Raw genomic sequence first — 22,146 nt, 5'->3', positions numbered from 1 at the left:
ATGTCCGGGGGCATGGCGGCGGTCCATGGGAGGGGCCAGAGGCGTGCCGGCGTTCCGGGGGCAGGGTCAAGTGCTCCGGCACAGCGGCCTGTGCCAGGGCAGGGAGCCGGCGATGCGCACAAGTTACACCTGCCAGAGGCAGGTGTAACTCAATGAAATAAGATAGGGGAGGGGGATTTAGTTAGGGCTGGGGGGTGGGTTAGATAGGGGAAGGGAGGGAAAGGTGGGGGGGGGGGGACGACAAAAAAAAAGTTCCCTCTGAGGCCGCTCCAATTTCGGAGTAGCCTCGGAGGGAACAGAGGCAGGCTGTGCGGCTTGGCGCGTGCAGGCTGCCGATTTTGCGCAGCCTTGTGCTTGTCGACCCCGGATTTTAAAAGATACGTGCGTATCCAGTAAAAAGGCTGACTTCTGGCATTTAAAGCCCACCAGGAAAATGGCTGGCTGTATCTTAGAGAGCTAATTGCATAATATACACCCCTATGTACGCTTAGATCTGTAGGAAATATCTCAGTTCTTGCTAACAAGGACAAGCAGCTTAAGATGGACCCTCTGACATCAGTAAAAATGGACATTTGCCCATTTGGGATATGCACAGCAAAATGCAGAGAAAATGGGCAGCCAAATGCAGTACTGTGAATGTGACAAGCCTGAAGGATTTATTAGCCCTGTTAGCCGAGCTGGCACCAAAATGGGGCCAAAAGAAACATCAGCACAGATGGTCCGGTGTGGGAACTGGACCTGCAATAATAATGTGGCCTCTTTTTATGGTCTTAAATGTCTATCTGGGATCATAGTTTATCAGAGCCTGCCAAACCCATAATTAAAAACCTTAATTATGCATTCACCTGACTATGCATGAGCTGTTGAATTATGCATAGATGAGCCCTTGAAAAGGGGCCAGCTAACAGCACTCTTGGCTGTCTGTCATCTGCCCATCATTACCCATCCTGAAGAGAAGGAAGCAGCCCATCTGAATGCACTGGCTTTCAACCCCTGCTTTGCTCCCATGTATCCTGGGCCGAGGTGACTTGAGGAGACAAGATCTAAGAGACAGGAGAGTTGAACAGTCTGTCACTTTGGTGGCTGTGACTGTCCTCTCTGCCTCTGTGTTGGAGACCTTTGAAGGGAGGGACTTTCCCGGCCAGCCCGAGAACGTAAGCTACTGCCAGCCGCATAGTAAGAACCTGGGCTCCATTTCCTAACCGTGGTTTAGTAAGGTAGAGTTTAATTAGCATTCAAAAGTAAGTCTCTGCTAAAAAGAGATGAGACCAGCAGAAATTTAATTAATTTTAATTTGATAAGTACCAGATGTTAAATATGCTTTCTTAACTATTGTTTTTCCTATTGTCTGTGTCCCCAATTGCCTTTGTATTTCCTGATGCAAAGTGTTAAGCTTAGCCCTGTGTAATTTTGGAGTAAAGGAGATTTGTTTTGTTTGGCAGTTTGGCTAATTTTCTAACAATGAACAGTAGGATTGCTGGTAAATAGTAGGAATATATAAAAAGGGAGGTGGGGGTTAGAAATCAGAGCTCTTCTCCCTATAGATCTTCACAAGCTGCGTAAATGGTGGTTCCATCCCTTAAAACTGGCTGATTGTCAGGCACATGATGCCATGCCTTTTTGTGTCACCTGCCTGCCTTTAGAATAGCTTATTAGTTGGAATTAGATTAATGCAGGACTTGGCTCTTTTTTTAAAAAAGCAGTCAAAATATGGCTGTTTAGACAGGCTTTTGGAATTAACTAGGGTGTTAAATAGCGAGGCCAGCCTTTTGTTCATTGATAATGGATTGTTAATAAGATTTTAATCTTATTTGAAACATATTTATTTTTATATTATGTTAGGTGATGTGTTGTGGGGTTTTATTATTTAATTTGAGTTGTACTTAATGTATTGCTAAGTGACATATTTGAGTTATATATTTTACTACACTTGGAGTTCTCTGATTGTAGGCATATAATAAATCTACTTCTAAACTTGTAAAACTAGTTTTACAAAAATAATGAAAAATATAATGATTTGAATATTCTTAAAATTTATAATTGAAATTGTAATTTATATAAGTTGGTCATACCTCACCTCACTGGAATGAAACCCTCATCTTTCAATATACTCATTCTCCCCTAATATTCACATTTGGGCATCTGCGGGATTGAGGTTCTTAGGTCAGCTGGTGGATGATGAACGAATTAAATCTTTTACAGAACTGAGGGAGGACTTTGGTATTTCCACTTCAACCCGATGTTTATATTTTTGTATACGGCAAGATGTCTCCGTTATAGCACGAGACATGCTGGAAATCGAGGCGGCTGAGGGGATAGAGGGATTATTGCGTTGCAGGAAACCTCCTTCCCACTTTATAGCGGTTTTGTACAAAATCTTTCAGGCCACCCTAAGTGCAAAGACAACCACTCCTAAACTTATTCGGCTATGGAATGAGAATTTAAATTCGACATTGGAGAACAAAGAATGGAAGTCTATATGGACAGCCTCACGTCTTATTACATTGTGTTACAAGGGACAAGAGATGCAATATAAACTATTGAATAGAATATATCGAATCCCAGCTTTTTATGTTAAGTTTAGTAATGTTAACGACACCTGTTGCAGGGACTGTGGTTCTTTGGGGATCTTTTATCATATGTTGTGGGAATGTCCTGAAGCACAAAAGTTTTGGATCCGGGTGGCGGAGATTATCTCAGCCATTTGTGGTCAAACTCGATGGGAGATGAGGAGATGCAGACAGCTAGTGGGGTTAATGTTACATGCGGCACATCTTATAGAAGCTCATCAATGGAAAGGGTCACCCACCATTACTCTTTGGGAAGTCAAGCTAGTAGACATCGCATTTATGAAAAAACTGACCCTCTCCTTACAAAATCAAAGAGAGAAATATCAGGCAATCTGGGGGGTCTATTGGACATGGAGGGAAGGGTGGTAATGATGATATTTAGGGGAACTTTAGGTGGCAAGTACAGTGGGGTTCCTAGGCACTGTAATAATTATATTGTCACATTGGATGCTTTATAATTATGCAATTCCACATGTATTGTTTTAAAAATAGTTTATAAATAAAGAGCTAAAAAAATTGTAATTTATAATAGCAATAGTTTCCTCTGCATATTATGTTGCTTACCTGTAATCAGGGCTCTCTGTGGATAGTAAGATAAATCAGTCCTAACACATGGATGATGTCAACTGATAGCACTGACACAGACCTCATTTCTCAGAGCTCAGAAGTGTTTCTGATCATGTCTGGGAGTTCTTGGTCTCTTCCAGAACTTAAGCTTAAACTGGGTAGTCTACCCTTTAGGGAGGTGGGCACATAATAAGTATATGATTAATTTATCCTGCTGTCTATGGAGAAATCTGGTTATAGGTAAGCAACTTTGCTTTCTCCATTAACAAGCAGGATGAAATCAGCCATAAGGTGTGGGGAGTCCTAAGCTGAGAGTTGACTTGCAGGAGTAAAAACTTAGAACAACTTAGACCCCACCCAGTGGAGAGTGAACTACTGGGTGGAAAAAGCTATGCAGAACTGCTTGTCCAAAGGAACTAACTCTTTGGGACAAACTGTCCAGACAGTAGTGGGATATGAAGATGTGACTAGACGACCAAGTAGTAGTTTTGCAAATGTCTTCAATGGGAGTGGCCCTCAGATGAGCCTCTGAACTCTTACTTGATGAACCTTAGCAGATTCTGTAAGTTGTCATCCAGTTAGAGCATAGCAGTGAGCTATAGAGTCCACTAGACAATTTGACAAAGTTCTTTTGGCTACTACCCTTCCCATACAGTTGGGATCAAAGGACACAAACAGCTGAGAAGTATGATGATGAAGTTGATTCTTCTGTAAATAATATGCAAGGGCTATTGTACAGTTCAAGGAGTGAAGAGCCCATTCTCTTTTGTGTGCATGCGGCCTCAGGAGGAACATAGACAATTGCCTGATTAACGTAGAATGCAGATACCATTTTTGGAAGAAAATTAGAGTGAGTTTGGAAAACAACTCTTTTGTGAAAGAATTGACGATATGGTGGATAATAAACCAGGGCCTGTAATTTGCTCACATTGTAGGCCATAGTGATGACCATAAGGAACACCTTCCAGGTAAGAAACTTCAGAGTCACCAACTTGAGATGTTTGAAAGGAGATTTCATGAGTTGAACCAGGGCCACATTAATATCTCATGGAACTGGTGGTTTACTGATTGGAGGCTTCATATACCACAGTCCCTTCGTGAACTTGGATACCAAAGAATGGAGCAAGATAGGAGAACCATTAACTTACTGGTGATAGACTATGATGGCAATTAGATTCAATTTGACAGCAGAAGAGCAGAGGCCTGATGATGATAGGAAGAAAAAATACTGGAGAAAGTTCCTTGGACTACAAAATAAAGGGGTCCAGAAGACTGGATTTACACCATGTTCCAAATTACCTCTGCCAACTGAGAAACAGATCATTATTACTAACAAAAAACATACTTTGAAATATCTGTATGCTAATACCAGAAGTAAGATGGGAGAGTTAGAATGTACAGCACTGAATGAAGAGGCAGATTTAATTGGCTTCTCAGAGACCTAGTATATGGAGTAAAATCAATGGGACAGTGCTGTATGAGGGTACATACTATATTGCAATGAAAGGGAGGATCAACCTGGTGGTGGTGGGGGGGGGGGGGGGCTTAGATCCTGCAGGAAACTAAATGCACAATAAAATCTTTATGGTGGAAATTCCTTGATGAGGAAGAGTATCACAATAGGGTTATATTATAGTCCAGCTGGCCAAAATGAACAAATGGATGATGAAATGCTAACAGAAATTGGGGGAGCTAACAAATTGTCAACACTGTAGGAATGGGAGATTTCAATTATCCTGATATTGACTATGCAAATGTAACATTAGGCTATGCTAGGGAGGTAAAATTTCTAGATGAAATAACTGCTTTATGGAGCAGTTGATCAGGAAACCGATACGAGGGGGGAGCCATTTTAGACCTAATTCTTAGTGGAACACTAGATTTGGTGCAAGAGATAACAGTGGTGAGTCCTCTCAGTAACAGTGATCATAATGTGATCAGATTTCACTTAATGACTAGAGGGAGGACATTAAGAAAATCTACAGCTCTAGTATTAAACTTTCAAAAGGGAGACTGAGAAAATGAGAAAAATAATTAAAAAAAACCTGAAAGATGCAGCTACAAAGGTCCCCCTTCCCAAGCATATCTGGTAGGAAACCAGAGGAAAGGGAATGGGAGGGCTTGGACTCTCCTGAATGGGATCCAGGAGGGAGTAGGAATGCTTGGCCCAGTGGGTCCAAGCTGAGGGAAGGGGTATGTGAGGCAGTGCCCCTATTTACTTGTGCAGGATCAGGCTATATGCCAGATCCACCTTAAATGCCTTAAGGAGAGTATGCTCTATGGGCAGGATCCTGCAGGGCAAGTGGAGCTCAGAGGGAATAACCAGAGACTGGAGAATAAGAGCTGGGATCCAGGAGGGGATAACCAGACCAAGCCCAGGTCTCCGGGAGGAAGGCAGCTCCTGTAATGTAACACTGTCCAAACACTGAGCTGAGATGAAGCAGTACAAACTGTGTGTAGAGAGAGTACACTGTCTGAAGGTAAAGGCAGTCTACTGTTGTGTATATGATTAAAGCTGTGAATAAAGATTGCTTTAAGACAGGCTGGGGTCATACTGAATTTCTGCCTCCAGACCTGTGGGAATCACCGCTTGTTCCCACAACATCCCAAAACACTTTTACTAGTCTGGGAAACTTTATATTCTGCCTGTCTCTAACAGGGTGATCTTCTCAGGGGCTTTAATCCTAATGTTCACATCACTATTACTAATCTGAGATCTCCTTCTGGCAACATGGAGGTAAACTGTTCGCTAGGCCAAGCACTAAACCAACCACCTGCTCTATGTGCCTGGAGTATGCCTAGACTCACCCAATGAAATCTGCTCAATATCTCAGAGGTAAACTGTCATTGGCTGACCCCATAGTTGGAAGCCTTAAGCTCTGGATATCAAGGTTTAAACCAAAAGACCTTATACTTACCCTGAATCTACTAGGGGAGTCTGCCCAGTACCCCAGGGATATCCCATGTGGGTCTGGGGTAAACCTAAAATTCCTAAAATTTGACTCTCTGATGTTGGCATGCTCAAAACACCCAAAGCATGTGCATTTCTTTAGGTATCAGAAAGGGGATAACAGAGGTTTTGGTATTAAGGAAAAGGAAAATCCCTTATTTACCAACCAAATAGATCCCCCTTCTGCAGCCTCCTCACACAGGGCACCTTCCTGAGCTGTTACACTCAGTTAATATGTCACTGCCCCTAAACGTATACACTAATGGGTTAGTTTGTTTGTATAACATTTTTCTACTGGTTGACATTAGTATTTTATTTCATATATGTTAATAAAATTGCATTCTTGTAAGTCATATGATTTCTTGTAAATTGAGCCCAGAAGGCTCAACTCAATGTTGACCTTTAACATTCTGGTTAACCTTAAGCATACTTTTTAGCATTTGTATAGTCTTGGCTATTTCTACAAGTCTGATCAGTGCAATCTCATTGTGCTGTAATTATCTTTCTATTTCTTCATCACTACCAACTAGTTTATCTCTAAAGAAAATCCCTCAAAGCACCCTTAGAAACCATCTGGACAGTGTTGGAACTAGAGATTGACACACACCAGTTCAGAGGAAGGCATAAAAAGCGCAAGCAATAGCAATGTTCCACAATTCTCAGTAGCCACTTAACCTTTGTGATATGACGCCAATCCCACAAGAAGGATTGAACCCTCCCCCCTATCAGAGAAGGTGGAAGATGGACAACTATTGCACAAGACATCAAAAATTTGGCCCAGATTTTGGCTGCAGTTGTAATTGTGTTTTAATCTGTTGCTATTCCCTCTGCCAGTCTCTGGTAGGCATCTGTTGAGAATGCACTGGAGGAACTCAATGACTCTAGAAAAGATGAAATGGTCTTATTTGATGGAGGGAGTGCTTGTAAAAGTATGTCCACCTGGAAGCGGTGGGCTGTTCTCCCATCACTCTGAATGGTGATTACAGAGTGGACTGGTGCTTCTTGATAGATTACTACTGTTCTCTGCATCTTGTCCCTAAAGAGGTTTTCCCCTGTGCACAGGACATCTGCCAGGTGATCATGAACAACCTCCTGGAAACCACTCACCCAAAGCCACGAGAGCCTCTGACTCCAATAGACACTGCTCAAATTCTGGCTGCAGTGTCAAAAGCCTCATAAGTGGAACAAATCAGCTGTTTGCAATATTCTTCCACATCTACCAAGGCCTGCTTTAAGTTTGCTTTATGAGTGTACTCTGAGTCCAGTAGAGGTTTTAGCTTCTGCACGCATTTATGCATGTATTGCACCATGAAGAATTGCTGAGTTGCAGTCCTTGCACTAAGCATTGACCTTCCCAAAGTATACCAGAGCCTTCAGATCCTTTCCAGGCAGTACACTAGAATGCTTCCTAGAGTATTTAGTTCATATACAAGTGGTGAGGGAGTTGGATGATGCCGAATATCAGATAGGCCTGAACTCTTATTTAAATTCAATCTTGTGCTCCACTGGCAAGCATGACATGGGGTTCTAGCTCATTCTCATCTGAAGGTCCATCAAAAGTCCATGGACCAGGAAAAAAGCAGTCTTTGCTGGGGGCTGAATAAACTACAGAAGCCTGAAAATATCCACCCTTGGTTTGGTCCCCTTCCTGAGATTAATAGACAGCAAACTTCATTTTCTCCAGGACCTGAGAATAACTGAGGTCCTTGGGAAGTGAGGTTGTTAAGGTTAGCACAGAGCTGGGGTAGATGTACGCATTAGCTTAGCATTAGTCTGAGAGGCCTAGTCAGTTAGGTTAAGAATGGTCAGCCTATTCCCCTTGCTTTGTGTCAGTATACAGAAAGGACTTCTGGTGACATCATGAATACAGTTATACTTTCCCACAGAAGAGGGAACATCAAGGACATTTGACATGGAACATGGAGATCAAACAACCAACTGCAAAAAGATACTTCCTCCAATGTGCTAACAAGCTACAAGACTAATTTGTTGTGAACCTGCCCACGGTTCCCTACCTTCGCGGCCAGTCGGGCCACTGATGCCTTCCTCCCAGCTGCTTTCTTCGCGGCAGTCATGCTGCCGTCACCGGGCTCCTCCCCGGCCGCCTCCTGCCTTGCGTGGCAGAGCCAAGCCGCCAGGAGTCTTCCCACGTGGCTGTGGCCGTCGCAGCTGCTCCTGCTTCCTCCCGGGGTCCTCGGATGGCAAGGAAGTCGTCCTTGCCGCTGCCCAGGTCTTCAGCCAGCAGGGAAGATGTCCCTGCCGGTGCCTGCTGCTGTCTTCGTCCGTCTTCGCGGCCGGAAGCTGCTCCTGCAGACTGCCTTTTCTCCAGCTTCATGGCAGGGCTGGTTCCGTTGCCTGCCTTGCTCATCCTGGGCCCTCCACGTGGCTGGGGACGCCACCTGCATGTCTTCTCTTCTCCAGCTTCTTTCTAGGCGCGGGCGAGCGCCTCTCTTCCTCTTTTAAAGGGCCAGCGGCGGGAAAAGGTCTCGTAGCCCTCATCGGAGAAAATTCTTTTTCACTCAACGCACAATAAAGCTCTGGAATTTGTTGCCAGAGGATGTGGTTAGTGCAGTTAGTGAAGCTGGGTTCAAAAAAGGTTTGGTTAAGTTCTTGGAGGAGAAGTCCATTAATGGCTATTAATCAATTTTACTTAGGGAATAGCCACTGCTATTAATTGCTTAGTGTTTGGGTAATTGTCAGGTTTTTGTGGCCTGGTTTTGGCCTCTGTTGGAAACAGGATGCTGGGCTTGATGGACCCTTAGTCTGACCCAGCATGGCAATTTCTTATGTTCTTATCAATGATGTCATCAGCCAGCCTTGCTTCTGCCCTATAAAAGGGGCCCTTTGTCTTCGCAAGGAGTTAGATGCTCCTGGATGTTCCTGTCCTTCGCTCCAGGAGTCTTCACTGTTCCATCACTTCTTCAAGGTCCTGTGTTCCTTGTTCTTCGTTGGAGCTCCATGTCTTGACCTGATGTCCGTGATCCAGTCCAGATGTCTGTCTTCTGTTCCTGAAATCCGTGATCCAGTCCAGTTGTCCGTCCTCCATTCCAGATGTCTGTGATCCAGTCCAGATGTCCGTCCTCTGTTCCTGATATCCGTGATCCAGTCCAGATGTCCTGAACCCCTAGTTCCTCATCGCCACCCTTCCAGGTGTGCCATGTTGTGGTCTGTGACCAGCCCCACGGGCGGGCTGAGTAGGGCACCTCATGGTACAATGCCTTCCTCACTACCGCAGCTCAAGCCTCTGCCTCCGCCTGAAGCCTTGTCCTTGGTCTATGGAGTTCCTTGCACCTGCTCTGCCCATGCCAAAAACTCTGCCAGAACCTGTACCATTCCAGTGTGGTCCGTGGCCAGCCACTGGCAGCTGTGTAGAGCGTGCCCCGGTGCAGGCCTCTACAATTTCTGGGACATGTTCCTCTCAGTTATTCCACTATCTCACCTAGAGTCTACGTCGGTTCCAGCATGGTCCGCGACCAGCCCCGCGGGTGGGCTGTGTAGGGCTCGCTGTGTCGCAGTCTCAATCCAGCTCTTGATCCTGTCTCCTTGTCTTCAGAACCTCGCTCCTGACTCCTTGTCTTCAGTGTCTTGACCTGAGTCTTCGTCCAAGTGTCCTCACCTGAGTCTTCGTCCAAGTACCTACGTTTTCGCCTGAGTCTTTGTCCAAGGGCTTCTGTTGCCCCTGGCCTCTGTCCGGCCTGCCACTTGTTGCCGTTAGCCAGCGGCAGGTCCGAAAGGGCTTGGAATGGTCGGAGGACCATTCAAAAGACCACCATTGCATTGTTGGTCTTCCCGAAGTATGCAGATCCGGTGGAGGGTCAGTACCTTCAATCATCCTTGTCTTCGCTCCAACCTTGTTCCTGCTCTGGATTCCATCATTTGTCTTCAGTCCAGCCTTGCTCCTGTCTAGCCCATGCTCGGGCATGCCTCGCCTGCCTCAGCACCTCTTTGGAGTTCTTCTGGGGTCGAGCCGTAGTCCAAGAAGACACAATCCCCTGGAGAGTGGAACCACTCTCCTAGCGCTTCCTAACATAATTCAAGGACAGAGTTTCATCAAGCAAGTGACATGGTCTCCTACATATGCCTGCAAAGACATCTGTCCATGGTTCCTGAGAGAGATAACCAGTTACTGGAAGAGCTCAGCCAAGCATGGATTAAACAATTTATACTGTGAATTGGAAAGATAAGAGAAAAATCTGGCCTGGGACACAGCATAGCCAGTGAAAAAATGGGCTGAAATAATGTGTGTGAGAAAACTCGCAAAACAGCAGCACCAGAGAGTAAAGAAGTAGCAGCAACTAACTGACTGGGTCGGACATTGACATTCCTATTTCCTTTACTTCTGGCTAAAGCGGGGAACAAACTGGCTTGGGGGAAAGATAATCCTGTTCATGGTAGCTAGGCATGGAAAGATATTTCTGTGTGAATCTGGCTTGCTGTGGGTTCTAATTTTATGCTTTGTTTATATACCAGGGTTACAATAAATGTTAGAGTATTAATGGTTGATATCTCCTCTGTCTATATCCCACACACACTTCCTGGGAGTTGCATTAGTGCTGTAACAAGCTGTACCTTGGCAAGGATGGAGCAAGGTCAGAAGGTATCTGTGTGCACCCCTCTTTCTCAGACCATTGCAGCACATTCATCCATGACCCAGATGAAGAAGAGGGTGGCTGAGTGAAAGATTTCTGGTGTTTCAATGGGGAGAAGACAGGAAGGAATACCAAATGAATTGACTCTGTCTCCTTGTTTCCTGAATTCCTGGGCTGGGATGTTCTGAGGGAAGGCAAAGAGATTCCAGACTACCTCCAATAGCTGGACCTCCATCTGCAGAGGGGCCCTTTTTGCTGGAGTAGATGGGGAGATATCTTATTCTGACACCCAGCTGGGTTCTTTCTCACTGGACACTGTAGTGACTGGTGGTAATGAAGAGGAGCTTTGTGGAGCAGGCACTTGGGCCAGGGAAACACCTAGCACAATGTGCTACTCTGGCTGAAAGCAGGTCTCTCTATCAGTGTCAGTAAGGATTCTCTCTGCACCAAGATTCTACTCTCCAGGGACACAAGCAGCTTTCTCCTCAGCATCAAGTGTGTCTAGGGAGTTGGGTATTGGGAATCTAAAGAGTCAGATGTGCCTAGGCTGGTGCCGACACATTGTACGCCGACTGGTGCTAAAGACAGGACATCTGGGAAGATTAGGCTGCCCAGCACCATGGAGAAAGGGGCTGTTTCAAGGAGCTCTCATCAATGAGACAGAAGGCACCCTTCTCGGTATCGAGAGGGGTTCCGCCACAAAGGAACCCTGCACTGACAGCGCCATCTTCTTCTTCACCAAGACTGATAACTCCAGAGGCGATGCCTCACGCAACTTAGGAAATCTTCTCGGTGTCTCATCCTGCACCTTGGATTTCCACACCATGCTTAAATCCTCTCCCATGGCAGATCTGTGAGATGGCACCAACAGGGAGATAGACTCCTGATATGATTCACGCTGTCCCTTATGGTGCCAGGAACCGGAGGAAGCCTCACTCCAGAAGGCAGATTGGCTCTGCAGCCCTCCCTTGCAACAAGGCTTCAGGGCCTTACTTGATCCCACCTTTCACAGGTCATCCATCCTCCAGGCATAAGTCTTCAGTGCCCACAGGAACATCCAGTCATAATTGGGACAATTCAGATCATCATGGCCTATGGCCAGGCAGCAGTAGCAGACAACATGAATGTCCATGATGGCCATCCAGCACCCACACCTGCAGGCCTTAAAGCCACTGACTGCTGGTTTCTTCAGTTTAGCTTTTTGTAAATCAGACATTTCTTTCTTTTTTGGTAGAACTTGAAAGTTCTGTTGAGGTGCTACCGAGGCAGCAGCACGAAGAAGATCTTTACAAAAAATAGAAAAGGAAAACAGCAAAATTCGCTAAAAGTAAGAGAGAGAGAGAGAGAGAGAGAGAAAACATCCATACAGTAGTTCTGATGATAAAAGAATGAGGGGCTCACAAGGCAATGGGTCCGTGCACTGGAACTCCTGCACATGCTCAGAAATGCTTCTGAGTTCTGAGAAACAGGTCTGTATCAACACTGTCAAATGACGTCACCCACGTATTATAGCTGATTTCATCCTGCTTGGCAACGGAGAAATATCTTTTCATTGTGGTGTTTAAGCAAAATGCATTTGTACCGTAATCACAGGCCGAGCTGAGGTGATCATGTTTTCTTGTTGCAGTCTTTCTTGCCTGTCCAGTGAGACAGTTTGTTCATGAACATTTCTGCTGCTGTGGAGGAGAGAATGTGAAGGAATTGCAGTGCCTGGGTGTATTGACTGTCCTCTATAGTTTATACCATTTCCAATGCGATTGTAAATTAGGGCTCCATGTTCATCTTCACAAAACTGGTTAACTAACTTGGATTCCAAGGCTTAAAAAGAGAAAGAAAAATAGCAATTATTTAAAGGAAAAATGATCAACTTTGTTTTCTTCAAATCTATTTCCAGCAAGTCTCTAAAGTGTTTACTAGAAAAGTTTATCTGTGAAACATGGTCAGTACCTGTGTGGTGGCTTCTGTATGGCTTCCTAGTCATAGTCGCTCAATTTACTAGTTATACCTCATTTTATACACATTCTGGGTGTGGATTGAGAAGCTTGCACTCATGGCATAATTGGGCAGCAGAGTGGTATTTATCTAGGCCTCAATATAATGAGATGTGCTAGGCTCTGCACACATTAGTGTGTGGTTTTGTGCGTAAAATGTACCCCCAATGTGGCAAAGAGTTTTACACACAAAAAATGTGCACACAACTCTGAGTAAAAATATGTGCACAGATTAGCACTCCTTCATGCAAATCCCATGTTAATCAGGACATTAGCTATTATTCCCCAAAGCAGAGAGGTGCATAGACTTTACTATCCGTCTAACTTTAGAGGCATGTTCAATAGTTCATCCGCACTATTGAATATAGCCGTTATCTTAAAGTTAACCAGCTAACTTTAACAGCTAACTTTAGAACAGGTCTATGTGCTGATCACATTTAGCTTGCTAAATTATCCAACTAACTCTGAATGTCAGAATTAGCCAATTGACTTAGCTGGCTAACTCAACTCCTCCCAGTTATGCCCCTGGAACTCCCCCTTATTTGGCTGGCTAACTTATTAGCTAGCTAGAATTTAGCCAGATAAATGCCCAGATTTTCATTTAGCTCGCTAACTTCCTAATATGGACCTCAATATGTTTTGTGTGTGCACCCTTTTATGAGTCAATTTATGATCCTAACTCATTTTGTGTGCACATCTTTTAAGGGCACAACTTATGGTGTGTAGAGCATAATTTTTATGTGCATAATTCATGTTTTCTGCAACAGCAATTATGTTTGATACACATAAACCATTTTTGTGCGTGCTAAGTACATTTTTGTGTTAGCATGCATTTTCTAACTCCAAATGCATTAGCATACCATTAGCTTACAGCATCAGGAGTTAAACCTTTTTTAGTTCATGAGTACAGAACTTCAGCACACATTTTTTACTCATTTTTTTATTACAAAAATCCCTAGTGAGCAAGGAAAGGAAAGCTCAGCAGAATTATTCATGTTAACTGAGCACGCAGAGCCCAAGGTAATAAGAGGTGAGTAAAAAATGTGCCCTGAACTTCAGTGCTCATTTTCTTTACTCATATGCTGAAAAAAAAGAGTTAATTCCCAGTGCATGACACCAATGGTATGCAAATGCATTGGGACTTTAAATATGCTATCTTGAAAATGTGTGTATATAAATATGCTTATCATGCAGACAGCATAATTTATGCACATAAAACATATTTTATACCCTGAAAACATGATTTGTATTTTCTGTGCATAAAGCCAGAGTATAAGAGCCCTGCACCATGAGCTCTCCATAGGCTAACATTAGCTCCAGAAACTTTATTCCACCTCTGATCACCAGGATTGAGAAAACAACCGAGGGCCCCAACTTCTATGATCTGGGACACTAATGTGCAGACTTAAGGGAAAAAGCACAGGACTGCTTCTACAGCCTAGTACTAAACGAAATGAAGAAAGCGTGCAGTGGGTAACTTGCTGGTGCGGTGGCTATTACCCTTAGCAAAGGCATGGAGATTACTATCTTTAACCAATCAGCTTTGATGCTTTTAATGCAACTGCAACATTGCTCCCCACTTTGATGGCAGAGGAAAAAGGGGTATTGGATTCAGACAACAACCAAAAGGGCCCTGACTTCTACGATCTGGGGCACTGATGCACAGACATAAGAGAAAAAACACAGGATGCTTCTATGGCAAAGTCCATAAGCAAAGCATGTCAAGCAGCACTGTCTGAATTTTCAATGACGCTCATCACTCAGTAAAAAATGTTGCAAGCTGAAATTATGGGTTATCATAAAGCTTGGGGATAATTGCATGGAGCAGCAGTTATTACCCTTAAGAGAAACTTGGGGATAGCCTGCACGGAGTGGAGTTGCTATCTAGGAAAGCTTGCTGGGCAGACTGGATGGATCAATTGGCCTTTTTCTGTCTTCATTACTATATTATTGTGTAATTTTCCAGCATTAAGAAAACATGAGTTAAGCCTATATACTGTACTCTGCATTGGAGAGTAATAGCTAATTCCTTGATTATCATGAGATTTGCAGGGAAGGGTGCTAATATGTGCGCATATTTTTTGTACACTTAAGGGGTAGATTTTCAAAGTGTTCCGTGCGTAAATCCCGGGGATTTACGCATGTGACAGGCCATACGCATGCCGGACCACTTTTCAAAGGCCCGGTAATGCGCGCAAGTCCCGGGACCTCGGGAAAGGGGTGGTGAGGGGGTGGGGTGGGGCTAGGTTAGGGTTAGGGGACGGGTAGGTAAGGGAAAGGGAGGTTAGTGTAGGGGGTTGGGAAGTTCCCTCCCAGTCTGCTCCAAAATTGAAGCGGACTGGGAGGGAACTGAGGAAGGCCACTGGCATTGGCACGCGCAGGATGTACAAGTGTGCACCCCTTTACGCGTGCCGACTCCCGATTTTATAACATGCGCGTACCTGTGTGCATCTTTGAAAATCTACCCCTAAGCTTCTTGTTAAATCAGGAGTAAAACTGCATACAAAAATGTGCGCAAAGCCAAACATACTTATTACATCGACCTATGAGAAGCAAACAAAGGACTGCATATAGAAAACTGCAGATGGGACTTGGAAGCCATATTTCAGCCACTCACAGATTGATATTAAACATAGATACTTGAAAGATTAATAGTTTGTATAAACAATATTTGTAGTTTGCTGAATGAGAGTGGCATCTATCAAAAAAGATTATAGTGAACATGAAAGACTGAAACAATTCCTTTTTGTCTGCACAATCTGAAAGCAATTTCATTAAGACAAACGCTAGTCTCAGTATAGAGTTTGGTACCTTTAATCATTAATAATTTAACTCTCTTGAAAGTACCTACTGCTGGCCACCATCAGAGACAGGACATGGGCTAGATGGACCTTTTGGTTTAACCATTTTTATGTTTTTTATTGAACAGTCAGGTGCAAGACCTTGCCATTCAACAGCTGAAGTTGGATCTGGTTTTCAGGTATACAATAGGAGGAAAACCCGGGTTAGTTTAGAATGAAGGTGCACGGCACAACAGCCCAACAAAACTGGACCAGTTTTGATTGAGCTGTAAGCCCAAAAGAGGAGGAGAAAACTGCAGGTCAAATATGCTATCACAATTTATGTTTCCTTAACTCCCCTTAACCTAGATGTTCTGTCTGACTGTTGTGCACATCTTCAGTATTAGTTAGAAGCCTGCCCTGCAACTCATCTAAATCTGCCATCACTGATGTTTCATTACCCCCCATGTTACAAAACCTCCTAAATCCCATTCCTGATGCTCTCGTAACTCATTTATTGTAACCCCATCTTGGTTTATCGTCTCCATTCTTGCCTACTCCATCTCCAGCTCATTCTAAATGCTACAGTCTGCCTTATGTCAGAGTCTCCCCCCTCACACACTTTCCTCCTACATTTACTGCTTTTTTCTTTGGCCACTGCCCGCAGCACATTACAGCCTCCAGCACACAATCTTCATGTTTGCCAGTTCTGTGGTTTACCACACGTTCCCTGTCCTACCAGTAAAAAGAAAATGTTTTCTACTTATGTTTATACGCACCGTACACTCCATCCCCCTGCCAGTTAGTGTTTCCATCTTATCCATATGCTTATTTGGATCTCTGCTTTTTTTGTTTTTTTTTTGTGGTCCCCACAATAGAGGATTCAGCTTTCTTTTATCCATTAATCCTGACCTCCACCCTGTTCAAATTTGGCTTTCTTGACTTCCCTGATTACTGGCCTCCTCTTTTATTAAATTTCTACCTGCCTTAATGTGATTCATAGCTGCTCATCCCTGCCTATGCACTGTTTTTAGGATTATTTTAAAACTGTGATTTGGAAAGAGACATTATATAAGAAAGAGAAAACATACCACTTTGATCTCATCTCCAGTAATCCCCCCCACCTCCAAAAAATAAGGAAATTATGGGGAGGACAGTTTTCAAAGCCATTGTTTCTGCGTAAAACGAGTGTCTGGCAATTGCCCTTTCTCAAAGTTACTAAAAGTACTTGCGGAGTTCCATAGCGTGTAAACTTTTAGCAGGATTGAGGGGAGGTGTTTTGGGCAGGTTTGGAAAACAAGAAGTGCAGATTGGATTTTCAAACCTACGCACACTGCTTTTTAGTGAAAAGTGTGTCCCGCAGAAAAAACAGGTGCAAAGTCCATGGGTTCTTTGTACCCATGGACGCATTTAAAAAATAAGGTATAATGTCCTTGGGTACAGAGAATCCATGGACTTTGCACCTTGGAGGGCTGTTTGTAGTGAACAGAGAGATGTTTAGGTTTGCAGTGATATATTTAAAAGCTCTGGAAACCAAAGCAAAAGCTAATTGTGCTGCTACATTATTAGAAACATTTTTCGCATAATAGATTTCTAGCTATTGAACATATGAAGATGAAATTAATATGAATATAGAAATTGATGTTCTTACATTCTACATTTTTTATGCTGTTTATATTAACTTCATAGGTCACACAGACAAACCTGGAAGAGTGTTGAAGTCATCAATCAGAAACATGTGTTCTTTGTCAGGATCCGACGCAATCAGGTTTAGCTCACGCAAGAATTCAATTTGGGTTGGATCTGAAGTGTTTACAATTCCAATTGCATACATCTCAATGTTGGCAGCATGGGCTTCTCGGACTGCTATGTCCAGCTTTACAGGTTCTCTCTTATCTGCTTGGCCATCTGTTAATACGATAGCAATTTTCCTCACACCTATCCGAGCTGCAAAAAATCCTTCCTGAGTTGCTTTGCGGATAGCAGTGCCGGTGTATGTGCCTTCTCCCATGTACAACATCTTCCTTATTGCCTGTTTCACGTCCTGTTGAGTTGTATACCTGTTAAGTCCAAATTCTAGCCGAACTTCTAAACTGTAGAGTACAAGGCCAATTCTGGTAGCATTTCTCCCCACAGTAACTCTGTCCACTAGAGCAGTGACAAAGTCTTTGATTATCTCAAAGTTTTCTGGTCCTACACTTTCAGAGCTGTCAATTACAAATACAAGCTCCATTGGTATTTCCTTGCACTTCACACCACAACCTAAAGGATGAAAAATGCAAGTATCATATAAATAGATCATTTTATTAATATGCACTTACATGTTTGACATTTGTGTGGGGCATTTATAGAGCACTATAATATATTCCACCTATGCTTGATAACATTGGCATGTAGACAGCTTTAGTAATAACCGTATGCAGTTAATAAAATATTATTCAAAGAAATTCAAGGAAAAAAAATATAAACTCACCACAAATTTCTTTAATCAATTTAATTATATCTTCTCTCTGGAAGTGAAAACAGGTTTGATGTCTCTTATTTTAATTTTGTTTTCTATATCTGATATATTAACTTTACATTGTCACTTTATTTTGTTGCATAACTTCTTATATATTATTCATGCTAATCTGCTTTAGTTTTCAGATAATTTTTAATCTGAGTAAAACTGTACAGGCTCAGAACAGATAAATTGTAAGATTTTTTGTGCCAAAAATAGTTGAATTAGCTCAAACTTGAAACCTGTGAACAGTAGTTTCCATCATGGATCCCCTTTCTGGCCAAGGCCATCTGTTGTCAGAATTTTCTGAAATATGCTTTAACAAAGTTGGTAAACCAAATACAAAATTGGCCCATGAGGTAATTCAATGAAAATAAACTGATATAACCCTCACTAATTTTACTTAACTGTATTTCCTTTACAAGATGGAAATTGACATGCTTTTAATAATTTTAGTCAACTCAATGTGTAACACCACTAAAAATTGTTCTCTGTTAACAAGTTTAAAAAATGTTTTTTAAAAAACGCAGACTATGCTGTATTAATTAAATCACCACTATAAAAAAATTATATAAGGGTGGAGTGGAAGGTTTCATCCAATTTCAGCATTACTGCCCAGTAATGACATGATCACTTTTTAATAATCAACCATCTAGCCTCCATCCATTTTTTAAAATATTTCTGAACATGATAATTCAATAAATTTAAAGTGTATTACTGCAAAACAATTTTTTCAAAAATTATTTAAAAACATTTTTTTAAACTAGAAAATGTGCATCTAAATTCAAAATGTTGAATGTTTGACTGTACAATTCCATAAACTCTATATATTCATGCTAGCAGCACATCGTGCTCTCAATTATGTCTAAATTTATAAATTCTAAAAGTTTAATTCAACATGAATCAAAAAATATACCGCCCTCCTGATGAGGCCACATTTCAGACATCCACAGTCTTTCCTCAGGGGATAATCCTCTTAAATCCATCGATTCCTTCCAGCTATTCCATACTACTTCATGAATTTGTTACTCAAATAATCGTGCTATTCCGCAAGCTTAATTTCTTAACTAGTCCAGATGGATGAAGGCTAGATGGTTGATGATTAAAAAGTGATCATGTCATTACTGGGCAGTAATGCTGAAATTGTATGAAACCTTCCACTTCACCCTTATATCATTATTTTTATAGTGGCGATTTAATTAATATAGCATATTCTGCATTTTTTAAAAACATTTTTTTAACTTGTTAACAGAGAACAATTTTTAGAGGTGTTACACATTGAGTTGATTTAATAATTTTAGAACAATTTTATTATACAATTTCAGAAATTTGACCTTTTTATTAATTCTAAATACTCAATATTTGTGCAATTCAAAAAATTCCTAAGAACTAAATGGAAGATGCAAAAGTCCTTTTTTAATAAGTGCAAATCTCTCTCTCAATCTTAAAGTGCAAAGTTCATAAAATACAATCCATCATATCTTTGAAATTGGAAGCTCTTCATTTTTATCAAATTCTCTTTTAAAAAGTACAGAACCCCTAATTGGATTTCTTATCTAGAAGTAAACGATTCTTTAGACCACTCAGTCATAAGTTACTTATCTCCATGACGATTTGGAAAGAACTGCTGGTGACCCAACAGTGCAATAATCTCCCCAAACATCCAATTCATCTCTCTTTCTTCACAGAGTAGATGGGGTTGCTTAATTAGTTGACATGTACATGTTTTGCTAAGCTGCATCAGGACAATTTATGAATCCCCATTCAACTAAAATTAAAAACACAATCTTATTGCTATAAATATACGTGTATACAGTTTCACCACCTCAAACATATAACTAAAACTTATACATAACACTCATGGATCAATTTTTGAAACTCAAATCCTCCTTATAAGTTTTTACGCTTTTCTAATCTATCTTTCCACTTGTCTAAAATAGTAAAAAGAAATTGGGAAGTTATATCACTTGTGCCTAGTTTTAAAGATACACAAATTCATTTTGATTATTCCAAAGATAGGAATATCCATGAAACACTTTGTCCTTCAATGTTACCTGAAAGTGAAATGACTTAACTATGGAAAGAAAAAAAGTGACTGGTAATTATCAATGTGGCCATTGTGTTAGCTGTATAAATATGCATGTTACTAAGAAATTCCAGAATCCTTTGGATCAAAAGAAGTACTTTCTAAAAGATTTTTTTAATTGCGCAAGCAATTAAGTGGTTTATGCCTTAGTTTGTCCTTATGCCAAGGTATATGTGGGGAAAACAATGAGAGCTATGTGCACATGATTGGCAGAACATAGAAGTTGCTTGTGCTCTAAAAAAAAATCACAGCACCAATTTTTCCACATTGTTTGAAGTTCGATCATGATTTTAAGCATATTAAGTGTACCATCTTAGAACGTGTGCCAATGCATATCAGAAAGGGGAACAGAGACCAGATTCTAATGAAGAAAGAACAGAGGTAGATTTTTAAATTAAATAGTTTGGAACCCTTGGGTTTAAATTTTAAATTGATTGGAATCTGTTTCTCTAAAATAACTGATTGATATATACACCTGAGAGAGTATCCTGCTGAACCATATATCTGTGACATTATTAATAATAAAATTTGGGGATGTATTTAGATTTTAGGTCAAATTTGACTAGGTTAAGATATCAGGAGAACCAATGAGAACATAAATTTGTAACCAAAGTAATGATGTTTTACATAAATAACTGTTTTTATAGGGTTGTCTATTAGTAGTTTTGGCACAATTTTTTTGCAGAAAGAAACTGAAGAATGCTGAAGCAGGGGTTTATAAGGAGGGTTTGAGTTTCAAAAATTGATCCACAACTGTTATGTATACATTTCATTATATGTTTGAGGTGGTGAAACTGTATACACATGTATTTATAGCAATAAGATTAAGTTTTAATTTTAGTTGAATGGGGATTCATAAATTATCCTGATGAAACTTAGCAAAACATGTACATGTCAATTAATTAAGCAACCCCGTCTACTCTGTGAAGAAAGAGATTTGAATTGGATGTCTTGGGAGATTATTGCACTGTTGGGTAGAGATGTGAATCGTGTCCTCGATCGTCTTAACGATCGATTTCGGCTGGGAGGGGGAGGGAATCGTATTGTTGCCGTTTGGGTGTGTAAAGTATCATGAAAATCATTAAAATCGTGAGCCGGCACACTAAAACCCCCTAAAACCCACCCCCGACCCTTTAAATTAAATCCCCCACCCTCCCGAACCCCCCCCAAATGCCTTAAATTACCTGGGGGTCCAGCGGCACACTAAAACACGGCACACTAAAAACCCCCTAAAACCCCCCCCGCCCCTTTAAATTAAATCCCCCACCCTCCCGAACCCCCCCCCCCAAATGCCTTAAATTACCTGGGGGTCCGTAGCAGCGGTCCGTAGCTTAAATTACCCTCCGTAGCCTTAAATTACCCTCCGTAGCGGCGGTCCGTAGCTAAATTGGGGGAAGGGGGGAGAGCAGGAAACCGGCACACTAAATCGTGTAGTCTTCAGCCGGCGCCATTTTGCAAAATGGCCGCCGCAAAATGGCGGCGGCCATAGACCAAAACGATTTGACGCAGGAGGTCGTTCCGGACCCCCGCTGGACTTTTGGCAAGTCTTGTGGGGGTCAGGAGGCCCCCCCAAGCTGGCCAAAAGTTCCTGGGGGTCCAGCGGGGGTCCGGGAGCGATCTCCTGCCGGAAGCGATCTCCTGCCAGAACCCTCGCTGAACGACCTCCTGCAGTCGATCTCCTGCCGGCGCCATTTTCCGTACGGAAAACGATTCGCGGCAGGAGATCACTCCCGGACCCCCGCTGGACCCCCAGGAACTTTTGGCCAGCTTGGGGGGGCCTCCTGACCCCCACAAGACTTGCCAAAAGTCCAGCGGGGGTCCGGAACGACCTCCTGCGTCAAATCGTTTTGGTCTATGGCCGTTCAGCGAGGGTTCCGGACCCCCGCTGAACGACCTCCTGCAGTCGATCTCCTGCCGGCGCCATTTTCCGTACGGAAAACGATTCGCGGCAAATGTAAAATTAGTGTTTATTGATGTTTTCAAGCGATAAATAAAATCAATTGTGAAATGCTGACACGTGCTTGTATTCCACTCTGGAAGGAGTGTTTTTTGGTCTTGATTGTTAAACACTAAAAAATAGGGATATTGCCTGAGAGAGAGAGAGACTACCAGA

The 22,146-nt window shown here is 42.3% G+C and overlaps 1 protein-coding gene across 1 annotated transcript in view; it reads right to left on the bottom strand.

Moving 5' to 3' along the window:
* The window catches only part of LOC115093639 (collagen alpha-1(XXVIII) chain-like), a 271,500-nt gene that overhangs the window by 12,749 nt on the left and 236,605 nt on the right, over nt 1-22,146 (bottom strand). Inside the window, exons 33-35 of the mRNA XM_029605681.1 lie at nt 17,921-17,957; nt 17,152-17,709; nt 12,259-12,494 (exon numbers count right to left, since the gene is read on the bottom strand). Coding sequence (XP_029461541.1) covers nt 12,259-12,494; nt 17,152-17,709; nt 17,921-17,957 — 831 coding nt within the window. The remainder of the gene's footprint in view (nt 1-12,258; nt 12,495-17,151; nt 17,710-17,920; nt 17,958-22,146) is intronic.

This window comes from Rhinatrema bivittatum, chromosome 6 (genome assembly GCF_901001135.1).
Source record: "Rhinatrema bivittatum chromosome 6, aRhiBiv1.1, whole genome shotgun sequence".
Classification (NCBI taxonomy): Eukaryota; Metazoa; Chordata; class Amphibia; order Gymnophiona; family Rhinatrematidae; genus Rhinatrema; species Rhinatrema bivittatum.
The sequence above is the reverse complement of the archived record's forward strand: the minus strand, read 5'-3'. Positions and strand labels throughout refer to the sequence as shown.